Consider the following 23,120-nt stretch of genomic DNA (forward strand, 5'->3'; position numbering starts at 1 on the left):
TATGTAGCGAGTAGTAAAGGAAAGAAGAGGAAATAAATGCTAGGGGTTGGATTGGAATGTAGAATTGGGCTTAAAGCATAGCTTGATCTTTCAGTTCTATAAAGTTCAGACCCGACTGTGGCTCTCCAGCTGTTGTAGAATGATATTACCAACAGGGCTTTGATATTACCAACACAGCTCGCTTCTGAGATTCACTGGATTGGTTGGAGCTGGGTGCTATAACTACCTAATATATATAATATAAATATATACTCCTAGATTGTAAGCTCCTCAGGGCAGGGTCCTCTCCTCCTCCTGTGTCATTGTTTGTATCTGACTGTCATTTGCAACCCCTATTTAATGTACAGCGCTGCGTAATATGGTGGTGCTATATAAATACTGTTTATTATTATTAATAATAATATTATATACATATATAAGTGTGTGTGTTTGTCTATGTATATACATAAATATATTTGTATGTGAACTGTTACTAGGTCAGTGAATGGTATCCCAGTAATTAATGGAGAATGTCCTCCTACCGCTATTAATTTCCACTCACTAGAGACAAGTTTGGGGATCTATTTCTTTGGAACTGGTTGATTAGGATCTTATTTCCCAACAGCTGCTTGGTTCTGTCCGGCATTACTTGCAGGGCTCTCTATGATGCTTGTTTTTTCCATGTGAATGCCTAAATCTTGTTTTGAATAAATAAACTTCTTACTGACCTAATTATTTCTTATGTGCAGAAATACCATTCATGTTTTTTATAATGTGTGGATGTACTAGAGTCACTTAAAAAAGCTCTTGGATTTCTTGCCTTTATTACTCTCTCATGGACAATATAGAAGAAATCTTCAAAGTTATTGAGAAAAATAAAAGAAATTTGAAAGTTGTTTTGTTAATGTCTGTTTGCTGGCTGTCGTGCTGATCCACAGTCTTCGGCAATTGCTAAGTCACTAATCCAGAATGAACGGACGTTTGTCTTCTTGCTCAACGTCAGGTGTTCCCAGTTTTAATGTCAATATCTCAGTACTGTAATTTGTGGAAGATCTATCTGTACATTAATATGTAGTAGAAGTTAGAAAACAATGCAGAGTGTTCAGCACTGGAATACAAATTAGATTTCTTTTAATGGATAAAAAGTAGGTAAAAGTGTTAACAAACCACAACCAGGTCGCAAACCAAGGCATTTCAGACGGTGCATAAGCAAAACTGTACAGCCGTGGAAATTATATGAAATGATTAATTGAACCACAGCGATAGACAGCTGAAACATATTTTTAATTTTCCACTAAAAGCTGATCCTTCTCCGCGTAGGTCTCTTAATTTGTCATTGAGATTGCCAATCAAACCCGTTGGGGAAGCTGGTAAGGCAGACGTGTTAGCTATAAGCTTGGCCTGTACAGGAAACATTGAGATTTGCAGATAACAAATGCAGATTCATTTTGCTGTGTGGTTTTCAGAAGGCAGCTTCTGCTTTTTCATTTCATTCAGTTGCCCAGGTTTGTGGCAAAATCCATGTCTTTTTTTCTTAGAGCTAAATCCCTTAAAGGGACTTTATGCCCATATCAGGGGCATGTAGCACTCTGGTCTATCCTCAAGGGGAGGGATGACCATTTTCAGATGCATTTAGCCCGCATTGGAACACCATCTCAAATACATTTCTCAGTATCCTAAACTGCATCAATCAGCCCCAAGCTTGTTTTTTTGTTCTCATTAATCTGTAAAGTGGAGAGGGGCAGCTGTGATTCAAACAAGGCCTATTGACACAGGCTATTCCTGGAGAGCCTGGAATTGGGGGTTTATTATGAGCACTTTTTGATGTCATTTTGATGCTCTTGCTGCACAATTTCTTTGTGATGATGATAGGCAAATTCACTAACAAATCATGAAATTGTAGAAGTGGGAGAAGGGAGGAATGGAGTTTCTAAATGGTATGAGATCATTCATGAAGCAGCTCATAATACCTCCTGCAAATTACTTATTGGTTTTAAAGTGACCACAAGTTCAATTAAAATGTATCTGTATGATTGATGAATCAGGAACCAAATGTTTATACTGTTTCTACAGAGCATACAAACTACATACTTTTGACAACTTGTAATGTAATGAATATATTCTAATATAATGAATATATTGATAACTATCTACTTTTATCCCCCCAGGTTAATGACCCAAACAGACATCATTAACTAAAGATGGCAAATTTTTAGTTACATTTATCAAAAAAAAAAAAAAAAAAAAAACCTTTCTGGCCAAGAAAATCACTTACTTACTGCCTCTTGTATGCCATTGCATGCTGCTTTTTCATCAGTTTTCTATCATCTACCCATATAGTATCTTATCTGTTAAAGTAGATAAAATTGTAATGTGCGAAAAAGATCAAAGAACACATAAAGGAATGTTTGAAGGATAACTGTATTAAAATGTGTGTTGTTGTTTTGAAATATCAAGAAATACCAAACAAATATGATCTTCATTTCCCTGTGCACTGAGAGCTAACATCACAGGCCCGGGCAAGCATGGCTTCTCTGTACCTTCTTTTGGTCTGAGGACAAGGAGATTTGTTTACTATAGCTGGTATATTAGCTAGGTGAATGAAGTTAGTAAAATTACCAAGAAAAACATTTTTGCTAGTAAATCAATTTCAATAGCATCGGCTATACATTTTTGCTGCAGTGCACACATGCAGTCATTTAAGATCACAGGCTGCTAAAAGCTGTCCAGGCCATACAACTGTGTCCAAGTGAACACTGATATATTTACTTATTCAAGAGCAAAAAAGTGTTTTAATTAAATCAAACACTTTTTCACCTATTGTACAGCATTTAGCCTCCTAAGCATAACATTTTCTTTTAGAAAGAGAAAAAAGTTGAGACCCCTGCAAAACTTACAAAGAAATCCAAGTACAAGATTAGTTCTGGCTGCTAGCTGCCAGAAATAGACAACCACGACTCCGATGTTCTCAGAGCAGATCACTTCTGGGTCACCAACTGCCTGGGCAGCTACTTGCTAATCCTGAAAACCATTTGCCCATCCTGAACGTCCTGCTGGTAACCAGGGTGGTACTTAGGCAGAATGTTTAATGCTAAAACAGTTTTTTTCCTGAGGAACAATGGTTTTAGTAGGTTTCTAGCAGCATAGAAACACCTGCTAGTTGTTGAGATTAAAGAGTTAGCAGCTTGGTAAAGCTGTGCATAATTTGGGTACAGGTTCTCAAGTTACATTATAGAGGGCACATGTCTTCATAGAGTGCACGGAATGCACGGGGATCAAACAAAAACAAAAATGTTGGCAACTTAGTGGTAAAAAAAAGTTAATTACATAGAATAACCTATACAATATAGGTAGATACATTAACAAAAGTATTGAGTAATGCTGGGTTGACACCACAAGCACGTGTTAAGCGCTATTCATTAACATGCATTGGGGATGCACTATTACTGTGCAAAATTTTTTTTATGTAGTTATGGAGATGCAAACGAAAGATCTTTACTAGCAGTCTCGAGATCTCTTTAAAAAAAAGTGTTTGCAATCAATAATTATTACAAACAATTACTCACCCCGGTTATATCTTCCGGGAGGTGCAGGTGTTGCCACTGCTGCCCCCTGGTCAGGGAAAAATCCAGTGAGAATGACTTTGCACCTGATTCTTTGGTATATATATTCCTGTACATGTGCATTCTGCTTTCCATGGTTGGCTAAAAGCACATGAAATGAGCCTGGGCCCATGTTTGAAATTCCCATACATTCCAGGGGGCTAATCTACACCAGGACGTTTCCTCTCTTCCTCCTGTGTCACTGTCTGTGTCCGTCTGTCATTTGCAACCCCTAATTAACGTACAGCGCTGCGTAATATGTTGGCACTATATAAATCCTGTTTATTAATAATTATAGTAATATTAATAATTTATGTGTTTACTTTAACGGATAACTCTATTTTATCTGAACATACTCTTGGCCTTTTTAATGCCTAAACATATGCTAATATCAAATACTAGGTTGTAGATCCTAAGCAGCTATAACCTTATAATCCAGCACCCTCTAGTTCACGGCTGTTATGTCATACTGGTATATGAATTCAGAAGACTTTGTGCATTGAGTCTGTTGTATGTAATCTTTTAAACATCCAGCAGTTGGAATAGCAGAAGGTTTTGACTTTTTTAACTGATAAAAATATGTCAAGGATGCCATTATTGGTATCCATCTGACAATGCTAGTCATTGAGCTTGCTATGTCTTCAATCGTTCATCGTTAACTATCTAGGATATGCATTCAGCTAGTTGCATGTAAAAAAAAAAAAAGTCAAAAACCTTCTGTCTTCTATTTTTTAATCCTAGTTTAATCTAGAATTAAAGAATTTGGTCAATATAAAAAACAAAGTTAAAAAAAAAGCAAAAAAAAAAAAAAATTGCCCACTTTCCCCAGCTCTCTTTTTTGTAATCCTTTTCTATGGTGCTGGCCTGTGCATTGACTCGTTATAGACTTGAATGAGGCCCTACTAAAATACTGAAGATGTCACAACTACAGCCTCATTCATGTCGATTTGGGGGGGTTAGTAATCAAGCATGGCCATGTCTCGAGAAGATTTTGGACCAGAGGATGTAAACGTAGAAGGAGAGCCTGCTGTCATGAACAGACATGGGTGGGTGGGGGTTTTTAGGTTAAATTAAACTGGGGCTAGGGAGGCTGTGGGATAATGGGCCTGAGTTATTAAAGCTCTGCAAGGCTGGAGAGGATACATTTTCATTAGTGAAGCTGAGTGATCCAGCAAACCTGGAATGGATCGGGACTGGGATTTAAAACATTCTCTGACTTTGAAAAAATCCATTTCAGGTTTGCTGGATCACCCAGCTTTACTGATGAAGGTGTATTCTCTCCAGCCTTGGAGAGCTTTAATAAATCAGGCTCAATGTAAGAATAAATGCTAAGTTTATTTTTTCAACCCTATTGTAACCTGTTCTCTTTATTTACATTTGTTTAATGCCAAAAATCATCTGTGCATATATTTGAACCCTCCTATACCATTCCATTAGTTATGATAAACAAATATAGACATTCTGTACTGACTGGTTGGAGATGTGCAATGTTCTCTTAGATCCTGCATTTGCCCTCTCCGTCATCAGACCTGACAGTCAGAAGACAAGATCTTAGCCTTAGGACACATGTAAGACAATGGATGTGAATGTGCAGTGTGGGTTGTGAAGATGGAAACTGCTGTAACCTTTTGGGGAATAATGCTGCTGACAATGATCTATCTCATCAATGCTCCACCTAATCCACATACTAATCATGTCACAAGCTTAGCTCTTTGTGCTTCATGGTGCCATTTATATTCATTCACTCTGGTGGATAGACATCTAGAGAGATATTCTATGCTGACTGTATTTTTCCAGTGTTTTATTTATTATGGGAACTGTCTGTGGCCAGATTGCATTACATCTAGAGCATTGATGCCATAGATCTGACCAAATACCCGGTTTGTAAAAGTGACCACCATTTATGCTGTGGTAAAAGCATATAATTGTTAGGGAAAAAGTGTTGAAACCTTTCTAATATGAACATTTACCACATTAGTATAGGTTCTCATGGTACCTCTGTACCGATGCAGACAAGCATAAGGTGTTTATCAAGGTCCTTGGATTTGATATGAGAAAAGGGAGTTTGTTTTCATAGTTTTCAGGCAAACACAGCCCCAACACTGACCCTGTGTCTTGGCCGTGAGATAAGGTCTGGAAATGGGCTGATACAGCTAAAATTCACCTAAAAATGTTGCATTTCAGATGCCATGCCTACTTTAACACTTAGATAGCAATTTGTCCCACTGAACATTTTGCTTAGCTTAAAAAAAAAAAATTGTAATTTCTGTTCTGTAAGTGAAAGGCAATACCCCGTACCTTGCCATCAAAATGTCTCATTTAAAAAGTTTTCCCTTTACTCACAGCTGAAAAATTTCAGAATTTCCTAATAAGCTTGATAAAAAGTGTATTTTATATCTATTATATATATGTATTTTATATTATATATGTACAAGATTGTTTTCGTTCTAAAAGCATCTTAGTTTTGGATTAGTTGTCTCCTACACTGCACAGGACAATGTCCGGGTGTCCGGTATCCAGGGTGACAAAATATTTACATCTATTGCCTTCACTTCTATCGTCTTCCCACCCAGCCTATGTTGTATGACGTTCTTAACATAAAAGTGCTTACATAACTCTCAGGGATATGTGAAATAATTGGTAGGATGTTGCAAAGTGGCTAAAGGTGGATCCTGTAGTGTGTGTTTGTGTTTTCTTTTCTCCTGGATAGCTTACATCAGTAGTAATAAAAGTCACTATGCCTTTTGACTTTTGCAATCTTTGACTTTTGTAACACTGGGGAATGCATTTTTTTGTTCACTTAGATCTTACACTTGTTTTTTTTTACTAATTTTTGAAATGACCCAAGTTTTTCTATCACATCCAGTTTTTACAATACAGGGTACCCTCCATTTTTGTCAAAAAACATACAAATTTTACATTCAATGAAAAAATAACTTGAATGTACTGTTTATTTAAATTTCTTTTGTTCATACAAAGGATTTTTTGTTACTCTGACAGTTTTTTTTACAGTAAACATTTGAAAAGTAATCGGGTAAGCGGTTAAGGTAAAAATGTACGCTTATAGCTTTTCCTGGAGTGTTTGGTGTTAGGACAATCCCGCTGGATGCTCCAATAGTCAGCCATCATATGTACATCCCATCTACCCTGCTTATCGTCCCTCCATGACCTTCAAATCTTGGTGGAATCTTTCATCTTGCTCATCACTGACTGCACCAAGGTTTTCCGGGAAGTTGGAAAGATGACTATGCAGAAAATGCACCTTGATGCTCATATTGCAACCAAGCATTTTGTAGCCCTCCAAAAGTTTCTGCAGACATTCTGTGTATGTGTTTGCTCATATGTTTCCATGAAAGTCATTGACAATGGCTTTGAATTATAACCAAGCATTCTTTTCGACTTCTGACATTGTCCTGATAAAATGTTCATCTTTGATGAGCTGCCAAATCTGTGGATCATCAAACACACCGGCCTTTATTTTTTCAAATGGCAGGCAAGGAAATGCCAAAATGAGGTACTTGAAACAGTCTCCTTCAGTTGGCAAAGCTTTAGCGAACTGCTTCATCAGACCCAGTTTCATGTGCAGAGGCGGGAGTAATATATTCTTTCTATCAACACGTGGCTCATGTAGAATGTTTCGATCACCTGGTTTTAGGGCAGATCTTGGAGGCCAATTCCTTTCCACCCAATGCCTCTCACGAGCTCTGCTGTCCCACATGCACAGATAACAGGGATACTTGGTGTATCCGCAATGCTGACCAAGAAGGAAGCATACCATTTTAAGGTCAACACAGATGGCCCAATTGTGTAATATTGCAACAACTCAATGACTCTTTATGTCTGCATAATCTTCACAAAGAGAAACTGAATGGCCAATATATTGACCCAAAACTGTAGATGAATAGTCGTCATTAAGTTGAGTTATAGATTGGAATTTCCAATTCCTCCATTAAACCAGGTATGTTATGGCAATACACAAAGCCACTGTCAGTTTAAAAGTACTGCAGAAATGCAATTTCTCTCGTTCAAATCTATGATGCCTTTGTTGCTTTTTCAAGTAAGTTTTTCTCACGCAGTCTTGATGCTAAGAGTTCTAAAGCCTTCTTCGATAGTTCCAAATCACGTGCCAAATCACTCAACTCATGCTGATCAAATCCCCTACGAAAAGAGACCTCTTCAATTTCAAACTCTTCATCATTGTTGTCACCTAGTTCATCACCATAATCATGTTCTTCAAGAGAGGGTAGTGTAACGAAATCTGCCACTGGGATTTCATCTGAATGAGCCACTGGGAGTATAGCCGATAGTAGACTAGGTTACTCTATGTTACATTTTTGTTCTTGTTATATCCTGAAGTTTTCACTGTATAAAAGTAACAGTCACTGAAATGACCTCCTGGCTCTCGCCAGACCATAGATATACCAAATGGCATCTTATCACGTGATCCCTTTGTCCACATTCATAAACCCTCGACACACTGTTTGCACACCTTATGAGGGGCCCAAGACTTATCTTGATGGACAAGTTTAACTTTGAAATATGCCAGATAGGCTTGCTCTACAAATGTGCTGATGTTCACCCTTTGACTGGGAATGGTGAAACGGCCACAAAATAAATTGGGGTTGTTTAGGCACTTACGAAGAGAAACAACAGAGCCAGACATGATCTGAAAGAAAGGAAATGCGTGTGTAAGTAGAAAAATAAATTTTCCTTATTTACTACGTAGAGCAGCACACAACCTCTGACCACACTGTCTTGCGTGTGAATGAATAGCCTATACAAATCCACGGTACGATAGGGAGAAAACCTGACATGATGGAAGAAAACTAACTGTACTTTCAGAATCAGCATATCTATTTTAGTGTAAATAAGCTTAAAAATTGATGTCAACAAAAAATTTGTTCAAAATTGTTCCCCAGTGTAATCACTCACAATCTAGCTTGCCTTACACGTACAAAGTATTATTATTATCTATTCATTTAGGACAGACCTATTACATAGCGTGTCACAGATTGTCCATCAGATGAGCTCACAATTTAATGTCCCCGCCATAGTTATAGCATATTATCTATAGCATAATCTAAAGCCATGTTTTCCCCATACCTGGGAACTGAGCACATTGACCCTGAGACACTTGGATTTTGGTATAGGAAAAAAAACAGTGCCATATGTGATGACAGATCAATATCTTTTCTAGAACATGAACATCACTATAATGTAATGTGATTGCATTTATAACGTAATGAAGATTCTGTAATACAGGTTATTTTCCAGTTTGCGTTTCCTTCACATAGTAAATCAAACTCAGATAGTGATGTGGTGATTCTCTCATTGGCGTGCCAGTTCTGGAGACTCATGTGGGAGGTTTTCTTCTTAAGATGAATGAGGATAACTGGTTTTCCTTTCCGTGTTTACAGCAGTAAGCTTTAGTCGCCTGATGCATAGGACAATTTTTAAGGTTGACAAATTACAATTTCCATTGCCTTCCACTTCTTTCCAGCCTTATGAGCCCGTACCCTCCAACTCATTTGTTTTAATATTGAATTTACTTCACATCATTTGGTAAATTGGCAGTGCAGTCAGGTAGTTATGGGAACACAACAAATAAGTCAAACAAAACGGCTTACTTTTCATAATTGAATGCAGGTGTGAGCTGTCGCAAGAACTATTAGAGGATTCCAAGCTTTTGCATTTTTAATTCCTACATTGTTGGTTGCTCAAAAGCATAGTAAACTGTGGAAAACAGTGTTTATTGAATCAATTATTTTAAAATGGAACCTTTGCAAAAACAGGTTATTTGTTTAGAAGTTGGGATGTTTGTGAGTTATATAATCCACATTTAAGTCTTTTCTGGTCTTTTTACACCTAAGTGGTTTTGTATTTAAGGATCTCCTATTCTTTAGGCCATTATTATTATTATTATTATTATTATTATTATTATTATTATTATTACACAGTGTTTATATAGCGCCATCGTATTACACAGCACTGTACAAAGTCCATAGCCATGTCACTAGCTGTCCCTCCAAGGAGCTCACAATCTAATGTCTCTACTATAGTCATATGTCATTAATACAGTGTAAAGTTAATTTTGGGACGAAGCCAAATAACCTAACCTTTGCAAAATGTGGGAGGAAACCGGAGTACCCGGAGGAAACCCACGCAGACACAGGGAGAACCTGCAAACTCCATGCAAATAGTGTCCTGGCTGAGATTCGAACCTGGAACCTAGGGCTGCAAAGGCCAGAGTACTAATCACTGAGCCACTGTGCTGCCCTTATTATAAGTTTACCTTAGTGTATACTTTATGTATATGGAAACATTCAATAGTAATCTATCGTGCATTTTCTATGTTTTCCATTAGGCATTGTCAAATTCTGCACTTGTAGTTTTACAGCTCAGTGTCCTACTGTCTTTCATAGTTGGCACTCCAAGGATATAGCTACACACCTCTCGCCTCTGAAAGAAAACAATTAGAATCAATTAGAACCAAGATTGGGCATCTAGGCAGACATCAGTAATAAAGTGAACCGGCCTTAAGTTTAAAAAGACAAGCTAACAATAGCAGAACTTAGATGGCATGTTATGTCTCTACTTCATCAGGTCCGCCCTTTGCAAATACTTTTTCTGAAACTCTGTATTTGCAAGTGGGTGGTGATACCTCTTCAAGCATTGCATATATTTCCTTAAGGAAGGTAATGGATTTGTGCCCATTACGTATGAAAACCAGATTTTGTGGGATGTTGGGATATTAAAAACACTTACTATATATATACAGAAATGACTCAAAGAAAAAAAAAAAGATTATTGTTTTGTGATAAACAAGGAAGGAAACTCTTTTAATGGAGTAAGGAAGGGAAAAGACATTTTGGAAATCAGAACAGTTTCTCTGGGTCAGGTATCTAACGTGATACTGTACACAGCCAAAATTCTTCTCCTGCTACCATTTATTATGATTATTATTAATAAACAAATATAGCTCCAACATATTACGCAGCGCTGTACATTAAATGGGGGGTGCACATAATGGACAAATACAGACAGTGACACATGAGAGGACCCTGCCCCGAAGAGCATGGAATCTAGAAGGTGGGGGAAGTAACACACAATAGGAGGGTAGATATATGTAGTCGTGGGTTCAAAACCATCACCCTATATTTTCTTTAACCACCCTAGCGGTAATCCTGAGTGTGACTCCGGCTTAGATTTTACATGCTAAAAGCGGCAATCCCGAGTCACACTTGGCGTCGCTAAAAACATAAAAAAAAAACACTTACCTTGTTCTGTTGGCGTCCTGCTGGTCCCTGCAGATCCTCAGGACACATCTTCTTCCTCCGATGTTCAGCCGGCCAATGCATTAACATTCCCCGGTGACGTCGGTTTGGGCAGGAGGAGCGATGGGAAATTCAAATAATTTTGTATTGGATTCAATACAAAATAGCTGTATTTGAGTCCAATGCAAAGACATTTTTATATAATATATATATATAATTATATATATTATACATGCTACTGTATAGTTATATTACAGGTTTCTGTATTTTTTTTGTTTTTGTTAACAGATTTTTGTGTTTTTTTTTTTATTAAAAGTTTATTATTAAATGTATTAAATATTGGACATATTTCAGTGAGTTGTCTAAGATGCCTAAGAATTATAGACCTTTAATGTAAAATACAGCGTTTTACATGAAAATACGGCCAGAATTAGAATGCTAGGCGGGTTAAACTCATAAAAAAGTGAATTATTGCTAATTCTACACAAAACTCTATATTATCTATCTCTTACCTGCGCTGATTGTATAGATAATTTATTTATAGCCAGTCTTGTTGTTACTCCTTTTTATGGGAAGGATGCCACCGTGCGATATTCCTATTTTTGTGTTTGGTAGCTATCCACACTCATCTCTCCTGATAATCATTTACAAGTGACTCAAGTTATTGTTCTTATTTGTTCATTTTAATATCTGTTCTGTACCACTTTGATAACGTCTCGCATTTGGTATATGACAATGCAGAAACATTAATAAACATTCTAATGTTTTATAAGGACAGACACAGAGCTGCGTATTTTCCTCATTTCATGGTATTGAACCCACAGGCATTAGTATTATCTCTATTCAAGTCTATGTAAACCCTAACAACTAACTTCTGGTATTTTGTTCCATTTTAGTCAGTTTCATGCCTAAACAAAGCCCAATTTTAACAAGGCAAATTCCTAAAACAGTCATGGTAATTAGTGCAAACTATAAGTATTTCCATTGCAACTAAACTTTTCAAACTCAAAAACTCATTGTGTAATTGTGCAGATACAGGACCTCTATGCTTGATTTTTAACAGATTGATATCCTGCAATTGCTCACCACCTACTTGTCTGTGACTACAAGTCCTCTTGGTTTTAAAGTACTGCAGAAATGCTGGGAAATGTTGTCTAGCATCTATTGATCCATTGTCAAATTACTATACATTTTTGATCCTCCTACCATCTGAAATCAGTATGGATAAGGAGAATGACATATAGTGCAGTGTGCAAACACATTCTGTCCAATAAAACAGACATTCCACCCACCACATGGCTTTTATACACTGTTTTTTGTATTCATTTACCCAAGGTAGGTGTGATTAGAATTTGCCTTGTTAAATTTTGCATTTAGTTAGGTTTTACTATACAATTGGAAAATGGAGGGGGGAGGACCCTTGTCAGAAATTAAACTATATCCTGTATCATCTGCTCCCTTCTTGGTTCCAATCTTGGACTACAGAGAAAGAAGCCTTTATATTGTAAAGACATGAGAGCAGGAGAGATTTAGGAGTTTATTTAAAACACTGGGCAGGGCTGACACCACAAAAAAGCTCTGTTGTCAGCCATTGCATTATTTGTTTTATGCTTGCAGGACCTTTAAATGGACAGATGTGCATGTATTTCAGATATGTACTTTTGATCTTTCTTTTGTACCTGGACATTCATAAGAATTGTGAGTTTTGACATAAATAACGAACTTAGTGTGCCCTGAAGTCTCTATCTGCTTGAAGCTAATTCGGTTCCATGCTGAGCTGCCAAAGGATCATTGGATGTGATTTCTGCATATAACACAGGCTCTCCCCACCGGATAGATGATGGCAGCCTCCAGGGCCATGTAGTTGGTTTAGTAGTAGAGCAGGCTCCACCTTTTTATTCTGTTTGGAGATGTCTTTGAAGATAAGCCGGGAGAACCGGTTATTTGGAAGAAAAAGAAAAGTATAAAACTTAAAAAATTAAAGCAGTTACATTTTTTTTCTCATTTACTCAACCCAATAGGCAATAAGTTTATCCTGCATTTTAATAAAGATCATTGGTTTACCCTACCTGAACCCCACTAATCAAGTTACCCACAAGTATCTGAACCGATCCAGGACATTACTTTGGGGTACCATTTAAAGTGAATATTAGCACATTAAAATATAGATTTAGCCTGGCATCAATGTGTATTTTCTTAATGTGTGGTAAACCTGTGATTTATTACAACGCACATATGTGAATGCGGCTTACCTGCTTTGGGTATTTTTCTACAAGATATTAATCAATCAGTCAGTTCACATACCAAAACATCACATAGGTGTGAAAAAGTTTTTTCTGCATGAAGAAGTCATGTAACCTCTCAAAGTACTACATGCTCCAAACTGAACTTTGACTTGAAATGGACATTAGATTGTGAGCTCCTCTGAGGAACACTTAGTGACATGATAATGGACGTTGTATTTCACTGCTTAATATGTCAGTGCTATATATTTACAATATATTAGTTTCCAACTTTCTGGCTTCATTTTCTGTAATTTTTATTTTGATAGATTGGGATGAGATATACAGATACACGGAGAGAAACAAAATACATGTGAATCTTCATGCAATGTAACCTATACAATGGAATCTGTGACTTTTATACCTCTCACATTTCTATTTTGGAAATGTTACACTGGTGTTTTGGCTAATGCTCGGACCCCAGAGATGGCATGTGAACACTGGCAGAGGTGAAGTAGTAGTTACATGAATCATGATGGCACCTATGGCGATATCCCTTATAAAGTCAGCTGACACCCTATACTTGGAGCACTGACTTTTATATTGTTTTTCTATGATTACAGGAATTTTACCTAATAAAATCCTTTTAATAAAAGGATAGAGTTAGTCTTTGTCTAGTTGCCTTTAATGTAAAGTTTGATTCTGTTTTTTTAATATGTAGTCCGCATTGCAAACTTTAACCTAAATATGTAAATTATTTATTGTTCATGATCTAGTGTGTATACAGCGGTCTCCAGACATCATTTAGCAATCCGCCATGGGTAATTACTAAATGACTGAACTGGAAAGACCACTCTTTTTTTCTTATAGACAAGGAATTTATCATGGTGCCTCCTGCTTGTCCTCCCTCTCCATAGAACTGAACATTGCTGTGTGAACAGCACTTGTTCATTCTGGCGCTGAAAATAATTTGGGGTGGGAAGAAATATATAATGCTGGATGTCTTCCACCAGGAAAAAGAGCAGTGGATCTACCTTGCTGCAGCTTCACATGCACACTGAAAGAAGCTGACTGTGTGCATTGAAATCAGAGTAGGATGGAAAGTAAGGGCAGAGTTCAGCTTTAGGTGGAGTTGTTTTTTTTTTTTTTTTTTTTTACTTACAATTAGTCATATATTGGGCTTATACATCTATTCTAGAATGGGAAATAAGCTATATAGTAGATCTCAAGAGTTAAAAACATTGCATTTCTAGTGAATGAGGTCTTGCACTTATATTTTGTACGAACAATGGCTAACCAAACAGAAAAGCACATTCACAGCCCATTGAACTCTGCACCATATTCCCATCATACAATGCTGTGTTTGTTTGTTCTCTGGTAATGGCTCTGCTATGTGGGAAATCTGTGAACAAGCACTACCGTGGTGCAAAAGGAAGCATCTCCAAGTGTATTGTTTTCCAGCTGCCATAAACACTGCTCATAATGGCGGTAATTATTGAGATCAGGAAAATGATGAGAAAAACAGGAACGCACTTTTCATAATGATCAACCATCAAGTTGTCGGTGCATTAAATGAACAAACTCTGCTGAAAGCAAGCTGTAGAACAAGTGATTGCAGTTTTAACACCATTCGTTCTTAGAAGTTTCCATATCATTAATAATCTCTATTATCATAGAAAATTATCAGTGGGAAAAAATTGAGACAGATTGATAAATATTTGATAAAAAATTGATCAGGCATGTAAATGAGCAATGTATTGCCTGGCACACGTGTCGTATTTCTGTTCCTCTAGCAAGAAAGTTTTTACATTTCTGGCATACAATACAAAGGGGACCTGACTTTTCTTTGCTGTAGTTTCACTTTCACAGGTTCCCCACCTTCTGATCAGACAAGGACTGTTCACTTCCTCTCTGTGCAGCTCAGCATTTTTTTTTCACACATATAATTGACTCTTTATCTTGCTTCTTCCCACTTTTTCACTTCTGCAGTACAGGGACCACATAATTCTGATACTAATCAAATTCAGATACATTAACTGCTTACATAAAAAAAAAAAAAAAATGAAAAACCTTGGGTGATGTATTAAGAAATAAAAAGCTCTATTCATTTGCCTTTTATATTTACCTGGAGTGTAGCTTTAGGTTAACTAGGGCGTAGAATCATGGTTCTTTGCTAGTTAAGACGAAGGCTAGGTACACACGTGCAATAATTTTCATTTGAAAACGAAAGATGAATGATTATTCCCTATTATTTTGAACGATCGTATTCTGCACAATTCTGTACATGCTGTAACAATATGATCGTTCAAATATAATCCATCAATAATATACACACTAGATACGATCGTTTGAACAACGCAGGAAGTGACATGTACAGAAGAAAGTGTAACACAGAACAATCCGCGATCACTGAACAACCGTACACACAATAGATTACGAATGATATTCACCCAATCAGATCCGCTGAGACGGCCATTCGTTTCCAGCGAGATTCCTCATTCGTCGGCGTCGTTGAGCAGTCATGCACTTTTTTTGTTAACAATTATCAAACGATCTTTCGAGGATTTTTCGTTTCCAACGACAATAATTGCACGTGTGTACACAGTTTAAAGGCTCACAGACATCAAATGTGGTCAGTGATTAGCTCCTTTGCTGGGATAGATTTGGTTTAGAGTTCCGTACTTGGTGTCTGGGTGCAAAAACCGGGGCACATTTGAAGAATTTGATTAGCTTTCATTAGAATAGGGAAATATATGTCTTTGGTAAAAATTTCCACTTGGATTTTGCCCCTAGCAGTAGGGGGTTCTTACTGAAAGGGATTTCAAGGAGCAATTCTGCTGGTGGGGACACAGACAATAGTACAAACCCGAAGGGGTCAAAACAAAAAACTTATTTTGGCTGGGGCTGAGCAGTAAAATGTTTCAGCCTATGTATGACTGACAAACATCAGTAACTCACTTTCCTGGTATAAATCAATTCTATGATGGTTTTTGTTCCCAATATCCGTTTGCTTTCCAAAACAGTGCCAGTTTTCAGACTGATGTATTTTGCTATTCTACTAATATTGATTAAAGTTCAGCTATACCGAGGGCAAGTTCTGTACAAACAGCTGAAAGATCTTAAGCTTGCAGGAAAACTCCTGACAACTCTGAAACTTTCCATGAAGTTCCGTTAGCCGAGACCCTGATCTATTGTGGACAAACGGTAGAATTTGGCTATAACTCTGTGTTTGCAGAATACCTGATAATAAAACATCTCATGACACAGCAGGAATAAGGTGCAGATAAATGTGTTAGTTTTTGTAAAATCAATGAATGAATGTCACTTGTTAAGCCAGATAACTTTGTTCTGATCTTGTTTGCTAATGTGTTAATAATACACTAGATGGCTGACACATGGAACCCATAGAGATTGGTTTGATATTTATATTTTATTTGTGCAGTGTTCAGATTTTTAAAGCTAAAAGCTGATTGGTTAGTATTTTATTTCCCCTTTTTTTCCCACCGTCCAGTCTTAACATCCGTTCATTGATCTCCAAGTTTTGTGTCATGCAGCATTCCTGTGCATTGTTACTATTGAATTCAAGTCGATTTTCCTTGTCAAAATATTATTTTTGGAACAAGTTGCAAGGACTCAAATATTCCAAGAAGTCCCTTGTCATCCTGGAGAACTTGTTCGTGCAGAGCTGTGCTTATTTACTCTTTTGAAGTTTGCCGTTATCTTGGTGTTCTTTGTCCATCAGACAATAGTTAAGGCTGACATTGTTTTAATGTTCGCTGTGCCTTCCCTTCGGGCGGTCTGTTTCACCTAACATCCTTTCAGAGGTGAATGCAGGAGCGTTGGCTGCTTTTTTCTGGCTGCTCTCTCAGGTGACAATGGAAGCATGTTGTTTTTCACAATGGAAATTAATTCCAAGCACTCCGAACTTCCGGTTGGATTGTAATGGTTAAAGGTGAATAATAATTCAAATTTCTGTGCAATTCAGAGCCTTAAAATGTATGTGCAGGCATTCCGTAAAATTTTACGACTTCTCACTAGACCATGTCCTAAGGTGGGTATTTATTTGCCAATGGGAAAGTGAGGATAAGTTTTGTAGCCCATTATGAGAAAATTGGAATTATTAGACCTGTATGAATAGTTGCCCATGCTAATATTGAAATGGTCAAGACAAAAACTATATTAGTTCTCAATGTAATGTACTTGTATGGGTATGTGTTTATGTGTTTCTGTGTAATCTGGTGGTAGAAAACACAATGGAGTTTATTGAGTCTCCAACTAGTTGGTTTGCTTGGACCCTCAGCCTACTTCAGCAGGTGTCAGCCCATACAAAGTACTTGGCTGTGCTCCGAACCAGTATTGATGCATACGAAATGGTGGCTAGTAACATAGTAGAAGTAGATATCCACATGAACAGAGAAATGAGTAACTACGTTGCTGATACGTCATTATCCAATTTGAATCTGGTGATAGGAAGATGACCAATGTCTAGGTTAATTATGGATGAAAAAAAAGTCAATTGGCCTACCACTTTGTCCTGCCTGGTAAAGTTGTTTAAAGCTCAGAACAGGACTGCAAATCCTGTGGCTGATAAAGCAGCTTATTGTATTTGTATTTTAGCTGTTTTTGACCTCCTAAAAGTATGGCTGTGTTAGAACCAGTCACCCCCTCTGCACCTATACCTGGCTACGGGCCAGTCATACATAAATGTGGCAGCTTAATCAGAAAATATAAACTATCAGCAGAAAGAAAAATCTTTTTTCTTTAACAACAAAATTAAATCCATTTACTTTTATTTTACTTTCTACATAAAGCCTTTGAAGCCCTGCAGTAGCTGTATGTTTTCCTCCCAGTGTGTGGCAAGCATTGTTTTTCATCTTGATGCACGTATTGTTAGCATGGTGTTTTTAGAATTTTTCCAGCATGGTGAAAGCACAGCATGGAAGAGTTCTATGATTCAGCCTGTAGATTTTCATCATTCAATGTACTTATTTTCCATTGTGTTTTTTTAACCCTTAGAAATGCAAATAATGCTGGAATATATGGCATAGCTAGCCTTAGCTTCTTACAGTTCTTCTCCGGATTCTCTGCATTGCCATGCCAATTCCTAGAGAAGGAATGCTGGTATCTTTTTATCTGCCCAGCCCTCATGTGATCTCTTCCAAGAACACTGGAGCAGCTGTTGTGCCACTCACTGAGGGTCCGTTTACCCTGGCCAGCTTTACTGGCACGCACTTCATGCAGAATTAGCTGTGAATTTGTTGCAGTAATTTTCATTTTTGGTTTTCCACCCTCTACTCACTTATAAACGAAGTGCCAGGGGGTCAGATAAATGTCTTTTCCATGTGTCATCTATATAATAAATTATTATTTATAATCATTTATACATTTTTCCCCTATGAAAAGTGTGTTGCAAAGTAAAACACCTGTGTGGAAACATTACATATAAGCTGATGTATTATTGCATAGACATTCTGCTTATGTAACGTTTTCCTTTCCTAAGATGATTGGCGTGGTGCTTTTTTTTTTTTTTTTTTTTGGAATTTTTATCATCACTTTTACTCCTCTGTCACTTCTTTTGTATACTCGTTTATCCAAGTTTTAACTTCCATAGGGAATAATTAAGGTTTTCCCTTAGCTGAAAATCATATGTGCACTTCTATTTTCTAATAGACTGGATACAATTGACACTTATGTTGGCACATTTGGAAGAAACATTTTCCTGTGGTCTGTGTAATTGTCTGATAATTCTTGTAAGTCCTTTTAGCCACTTAGTTTTCACATATATAATGAACCCTCTATCAATCATTCACATGGTTCCATAAAAATACATAAGAGGTCTACTTCAGCTTAAAAAAATTGTAGAGGTTGGTGAGGGACACATTATACAGATTAGGTTTCATCCATTTGGAGAAAAGTTTTAATCGGTGTATAACATAAAACGTATCAAACGTGTTTCTGGGCTTCCCCATATTTAGGGCCTTTGTTTGCATTTCTGATTACCAATTGTTCCCTTTGCTACGGAGGAAAATACCTTGCCTTGTACGTGCCTCATCTTTTGGCCAACCGGGTTAGTAAATTTATCAGATCTTGGGAGTGCTGGGCTTTATCAAACTAGCTTGTGGCTGGCCATCCCTTATGTATTCTGAATTGGTATTCCGGTGAAAGATGTGTATTGTATATTTTTTTCCTCCTTTCAGTGACAACTAGTGAGTCATTAAACCATCCAGCCCTACTTTCTGTTCACCTTCCTGCTGCTGAAAAACGGTTACATGTTAGCCTCACAATGCCAAGGATTGTGTAAAGCCCACAGTACTATGTGTAGATGCCTAATAATATAAAATAATACTAAAATGACCACAGCTCTGTCATAGAACTTTTTTTTACATATTGGTTTCAGTTGTGCACAGGAAACAGTTGGATTCGTTCATATTGCCGGTAGGTTCTTGTTTTGCTGTGGCACAGGCTTGATCATTAGTGCTGCAAGATCTTAGTAGGCAAAAAACTTAATAGGAAAGAATAGAGTTGTGTTACATGACAAATTTATGTTATATATAAGGTATCTGAGTAGAAATCCAACCCACCCCTGGGTTACAGATACATTTTATTCAGTTGGTTACAAAACATGTAAATGGAGTTTATTTTCTAAGCAAGTCCTTACAACATGTGCCCATGTGTGGTTCATAGGGTTCAAAGAAGGGAAAATCATAGATGTGCCTGGTTGTTGGTAGGAGATTTTTTATCTTTTACAATAAGAAAATAGAAGACCACTATTTAGGTAAGGTTTGCAGGCACTGATAATTGTATTTTGTTGTTTAGTGCTGCCACATTATAAACATAATACCAAATCACTGCAGGATTTATAACACCTATGTTCTTTCTTCACAGCTTCTGCCCCAGCCAGCACTGTAAATAAAAAACGGGTCCCCCCCATCCACCACTGCACCTTGGAAAGGAGAAGTGTCACAATGTCAAATATTACTATTGACCCCGATGTCAAGCCCGGAGAATATGTCATCAAAAATCTTTTTGCAGAATTCGCTGTACAAGCGGAGAAAAAAATAGAAGTTGTAATGGCTGAACCATTGGTGAGTTATTCTGACATTTTCATCTTGGCTGAATGATCTAGTCTTTGCACGCTTTATCTCCTTAAAAACAGCTATAAGGTAACCTTGTCTGTAACCCCAGAAATGTCTGTCTTGTATTGCCTATAGAAGAACAATAATACTTTGTGACAGACTGCTGCATATGTCTTGAAGCCAGCGGATCTTTTATTACTGATTTTCGCTCATTTTTTTTCTTTAACTTGTTCTTGGACATACATTGTTCAATAATGTCATTTCAGTTCACAGATGAACAGACTACTGTGAGAAACATTGTCTATGCATTCATACGACATTTAGTTCTGCAGAATGTTTATCCTGTACACCAATGGGCCACAGAATCTTTGTGTGTGGGATGACCTTGTAGTCTTTTACATGTAAGAACCCAATGTCAATGAATGCAGACTATATTGCATGTAATGGTCTTATGTCCAATCATTGGAGGATTGGAACGTGAACAGCATTAGACTGAACAGGATGTAATCTTCCGCTTTATGGTCAGCTTTGTGCAAGTAAAGTTTTTTAGTCAAACCAAATATTTTCAACATGATTGTATTTTACAAGCTATGCCTTCAGGTATTGGAGAATTCAGTAATGTACCACCTATAGCTGTGATGATATTTAAAATTAGTAACCATAGCTGGTCTGCTGGTTATTATGGTATAAAACTTCAAACTGATTGTTGTTCCTTGCACAGCCATTCTAAATATGGCCAACAATGAAATATAAGATTGTATATGACTGTCCATAGATGGATGGAAAATATTACTCTATCCTCTGTAGTGCCAGTTCCTATTGTGACTGAGCAAGCTTGATGGACAAAAGTGGACTGAACGTGCACTGAACTTCCTCGCTTAGAAAACATAATGATCAGCTCCATCACACACAGATTTGTGCAATGACCAGCTTTTTTGGCACTGGAAGTTTTCATTATGACCCTATAGTATATTATTAGCTCTTTAGTATAGTACTAAAATAGTACTAAACGGAGTATTTTATTATACAGTAGAACCTTGATTATCAGGTACCCCATTCACCTCCAAAGCTAAATGGCTGAGAAACGGAAAACCCTGATGATGCTTGAGCCGTCATCAGGGTTTCCCTTTTCTCAGCCAATCACGGAGCTCTGCTCTCTTCATGACAGCTCTGCGCTCCTGATTGCTCTCGTAGCCCTAGCAGAGCTGTGGTATATGTTCTTGAATGCAGAACACATGCTACAGCTCTGCTAGGGCTGCAGAAGCAATCAAGAAAGCAGAAGTGCCAGGTGCCAGTTATCTGAATTTTATGGTTATCTGAGTTCCGGATAACTGGGGTGAAAGGTGGTTGCAAGTAAAATGTTTATGGATACCATAGATATATTTTACTATGTTATTTAAAGATTTACCTGCACCTTTTAGTGGGCTTATTTTTTCTTTTATTTTCCAGCTTTTTCTTTACATGTTATTGTTGTCTCGAACTTTGTTGTTTTGTCATCTTCATTGTGTTGGCTGCTGGGCACAGCATGGCCTCCGGCCAAATTCTTTTCCAATATCTTTTGAGTTGTCAGTAATCCTGTCACTGCAGATAACTCGGCAGCAAAGGGATCGCTAAAGGAAGCACCCAACTACTACTATGGTATTGCTCGTTTTCTGTCTGTAATACAGTTCCTTGCTCACCAGCAGTGACTAAACACAATTTCACCGGTTCATTTAGCAAGAGAGCGATGCCATAGTGGCAGATGGGTGTTCTCTCTTAGCAATCCCTTTGTTGGCAGGACATTCTAATGCAACATGGTCCTTAATGTAACCTGTTAATCCTTAATTTCCAATGCAAACATCAAGAGGGCTTTTAGTAAGCAAATCAACTGGTAACCTAAACCAGTAACAAGTTCGTGCCTGTTACAAGTTGTGACACTTTACCTTAATCATTGTTCTTAGCTTGGCTTTAATCAATTCATAAAATCTCATATTTTCTCTAGAAAATGTACTGAAATCCAATTATACGTTTAAGTTTGTCATCATTACTATAATTAATAGTTTACCTTGTGAGCTGCACATTATGAATAGATATAAGCGACTAAGTAATTAATTTTCATGTCAGAGAGGTGAACTAGCGTTAATTTATTTTACCGTATTATTAAATACATATAATGAAATGCCTTCTCTGCCAGTTAGACAGTAATATGTAACATCCCAATTTGTTAAAATAATCTCAATAGACAGCAGATCAGAAATACATGATTTTGTGCTGCTAATGTATTTGTGTTCCTGCTTTATTTTGTTGTGCACACAATCCAGTAATTTTAGTAATAAAAGAGTATGACTTTAACATTCAGGTCCCTTGCAGAAATAGTTTCCCGAATAACCTGATTTAGCTAAATTGTGCTAGATACATAAAGAGTAGTTAAAACGTTAATATTTATACAAATCATATTGTGTATAATATTCACTTTCAGTCCTAACTTTTTTTTTTAACTTTGCGATGGAGTTCTTTAGGGTTGGAACCTTACAAAAAAAGGCCAAATATATACTGATGATCTTAGCAAAAAAAGCTTTTTTATTACATGCAATGCACAATATGGTATGGTTCTTACTCTGATGCGTTTCACCCAATGGTGGGCTAATTGGTAGCATTTTATGACTGAGACTTGTGGCTTGGACAGTTTATGAAGAACTGTACTTCACTTACATGACCTTTTTATAGAGTAGCAGTTCAGTTTGTATGAATGGAGCACCTGCTTGTCTTCATTGAGTGGTGACTCAATTTGACCTTTTATGAGGTCATAAAAGAGGTTATATGCAGACGTACAGGTGTTCTTTAGAAGCAGGTGATATGGAGGCTTCTCAGGAAAAACGTCCCTTATTAACCTGAACAATGTCATTATAAACAGATTAGTAGTGTGGATGAACACTGGGCAGAATTTGCTCAATACTCTGTGCAGTGCTTAACCCAGAAATTTTTTTG

General features: G+C 37.2%; 1 protein-coding gene across 1 annotated transcript in view; it reads left to right on the top strand.

Annotated features, from left to right (window-relative positions):
• Positions 1-23,120, top strand: part of FRYL (FRY like transcription coactivator) — a 134,666-nt gene that overhangs the window by 24,507 nt on the left and 87,039 nt on the right. Inside the window, exon 2 of the mRNA XM_072406862.1 lies at positions 19,963-20,189. Within this exon, the coding sequence (XP_072262963.1) occupies positions 19,963-20,189 (227 nt within the window). The remainder of the gene's footprint in view (positions 1-19,962; positions 20,190-23,120) is intronic.

Source organism: Pyxicephalus adspersus, chromosome 3 (genome assembly GCF_032062135.1).
Source record: "Pyxicephalus adspersus chromosome 3, UCB_Pads_2.0, whole genome shotgun sequence".
NCBI classification, from domain to species: domain Eukaryota; kingdom Metazoa; phylum Chordata; class Amphibia; order Anura; family Pyxicephalidae; genus Pyxicephalus; species Pyxicephalus adspersus.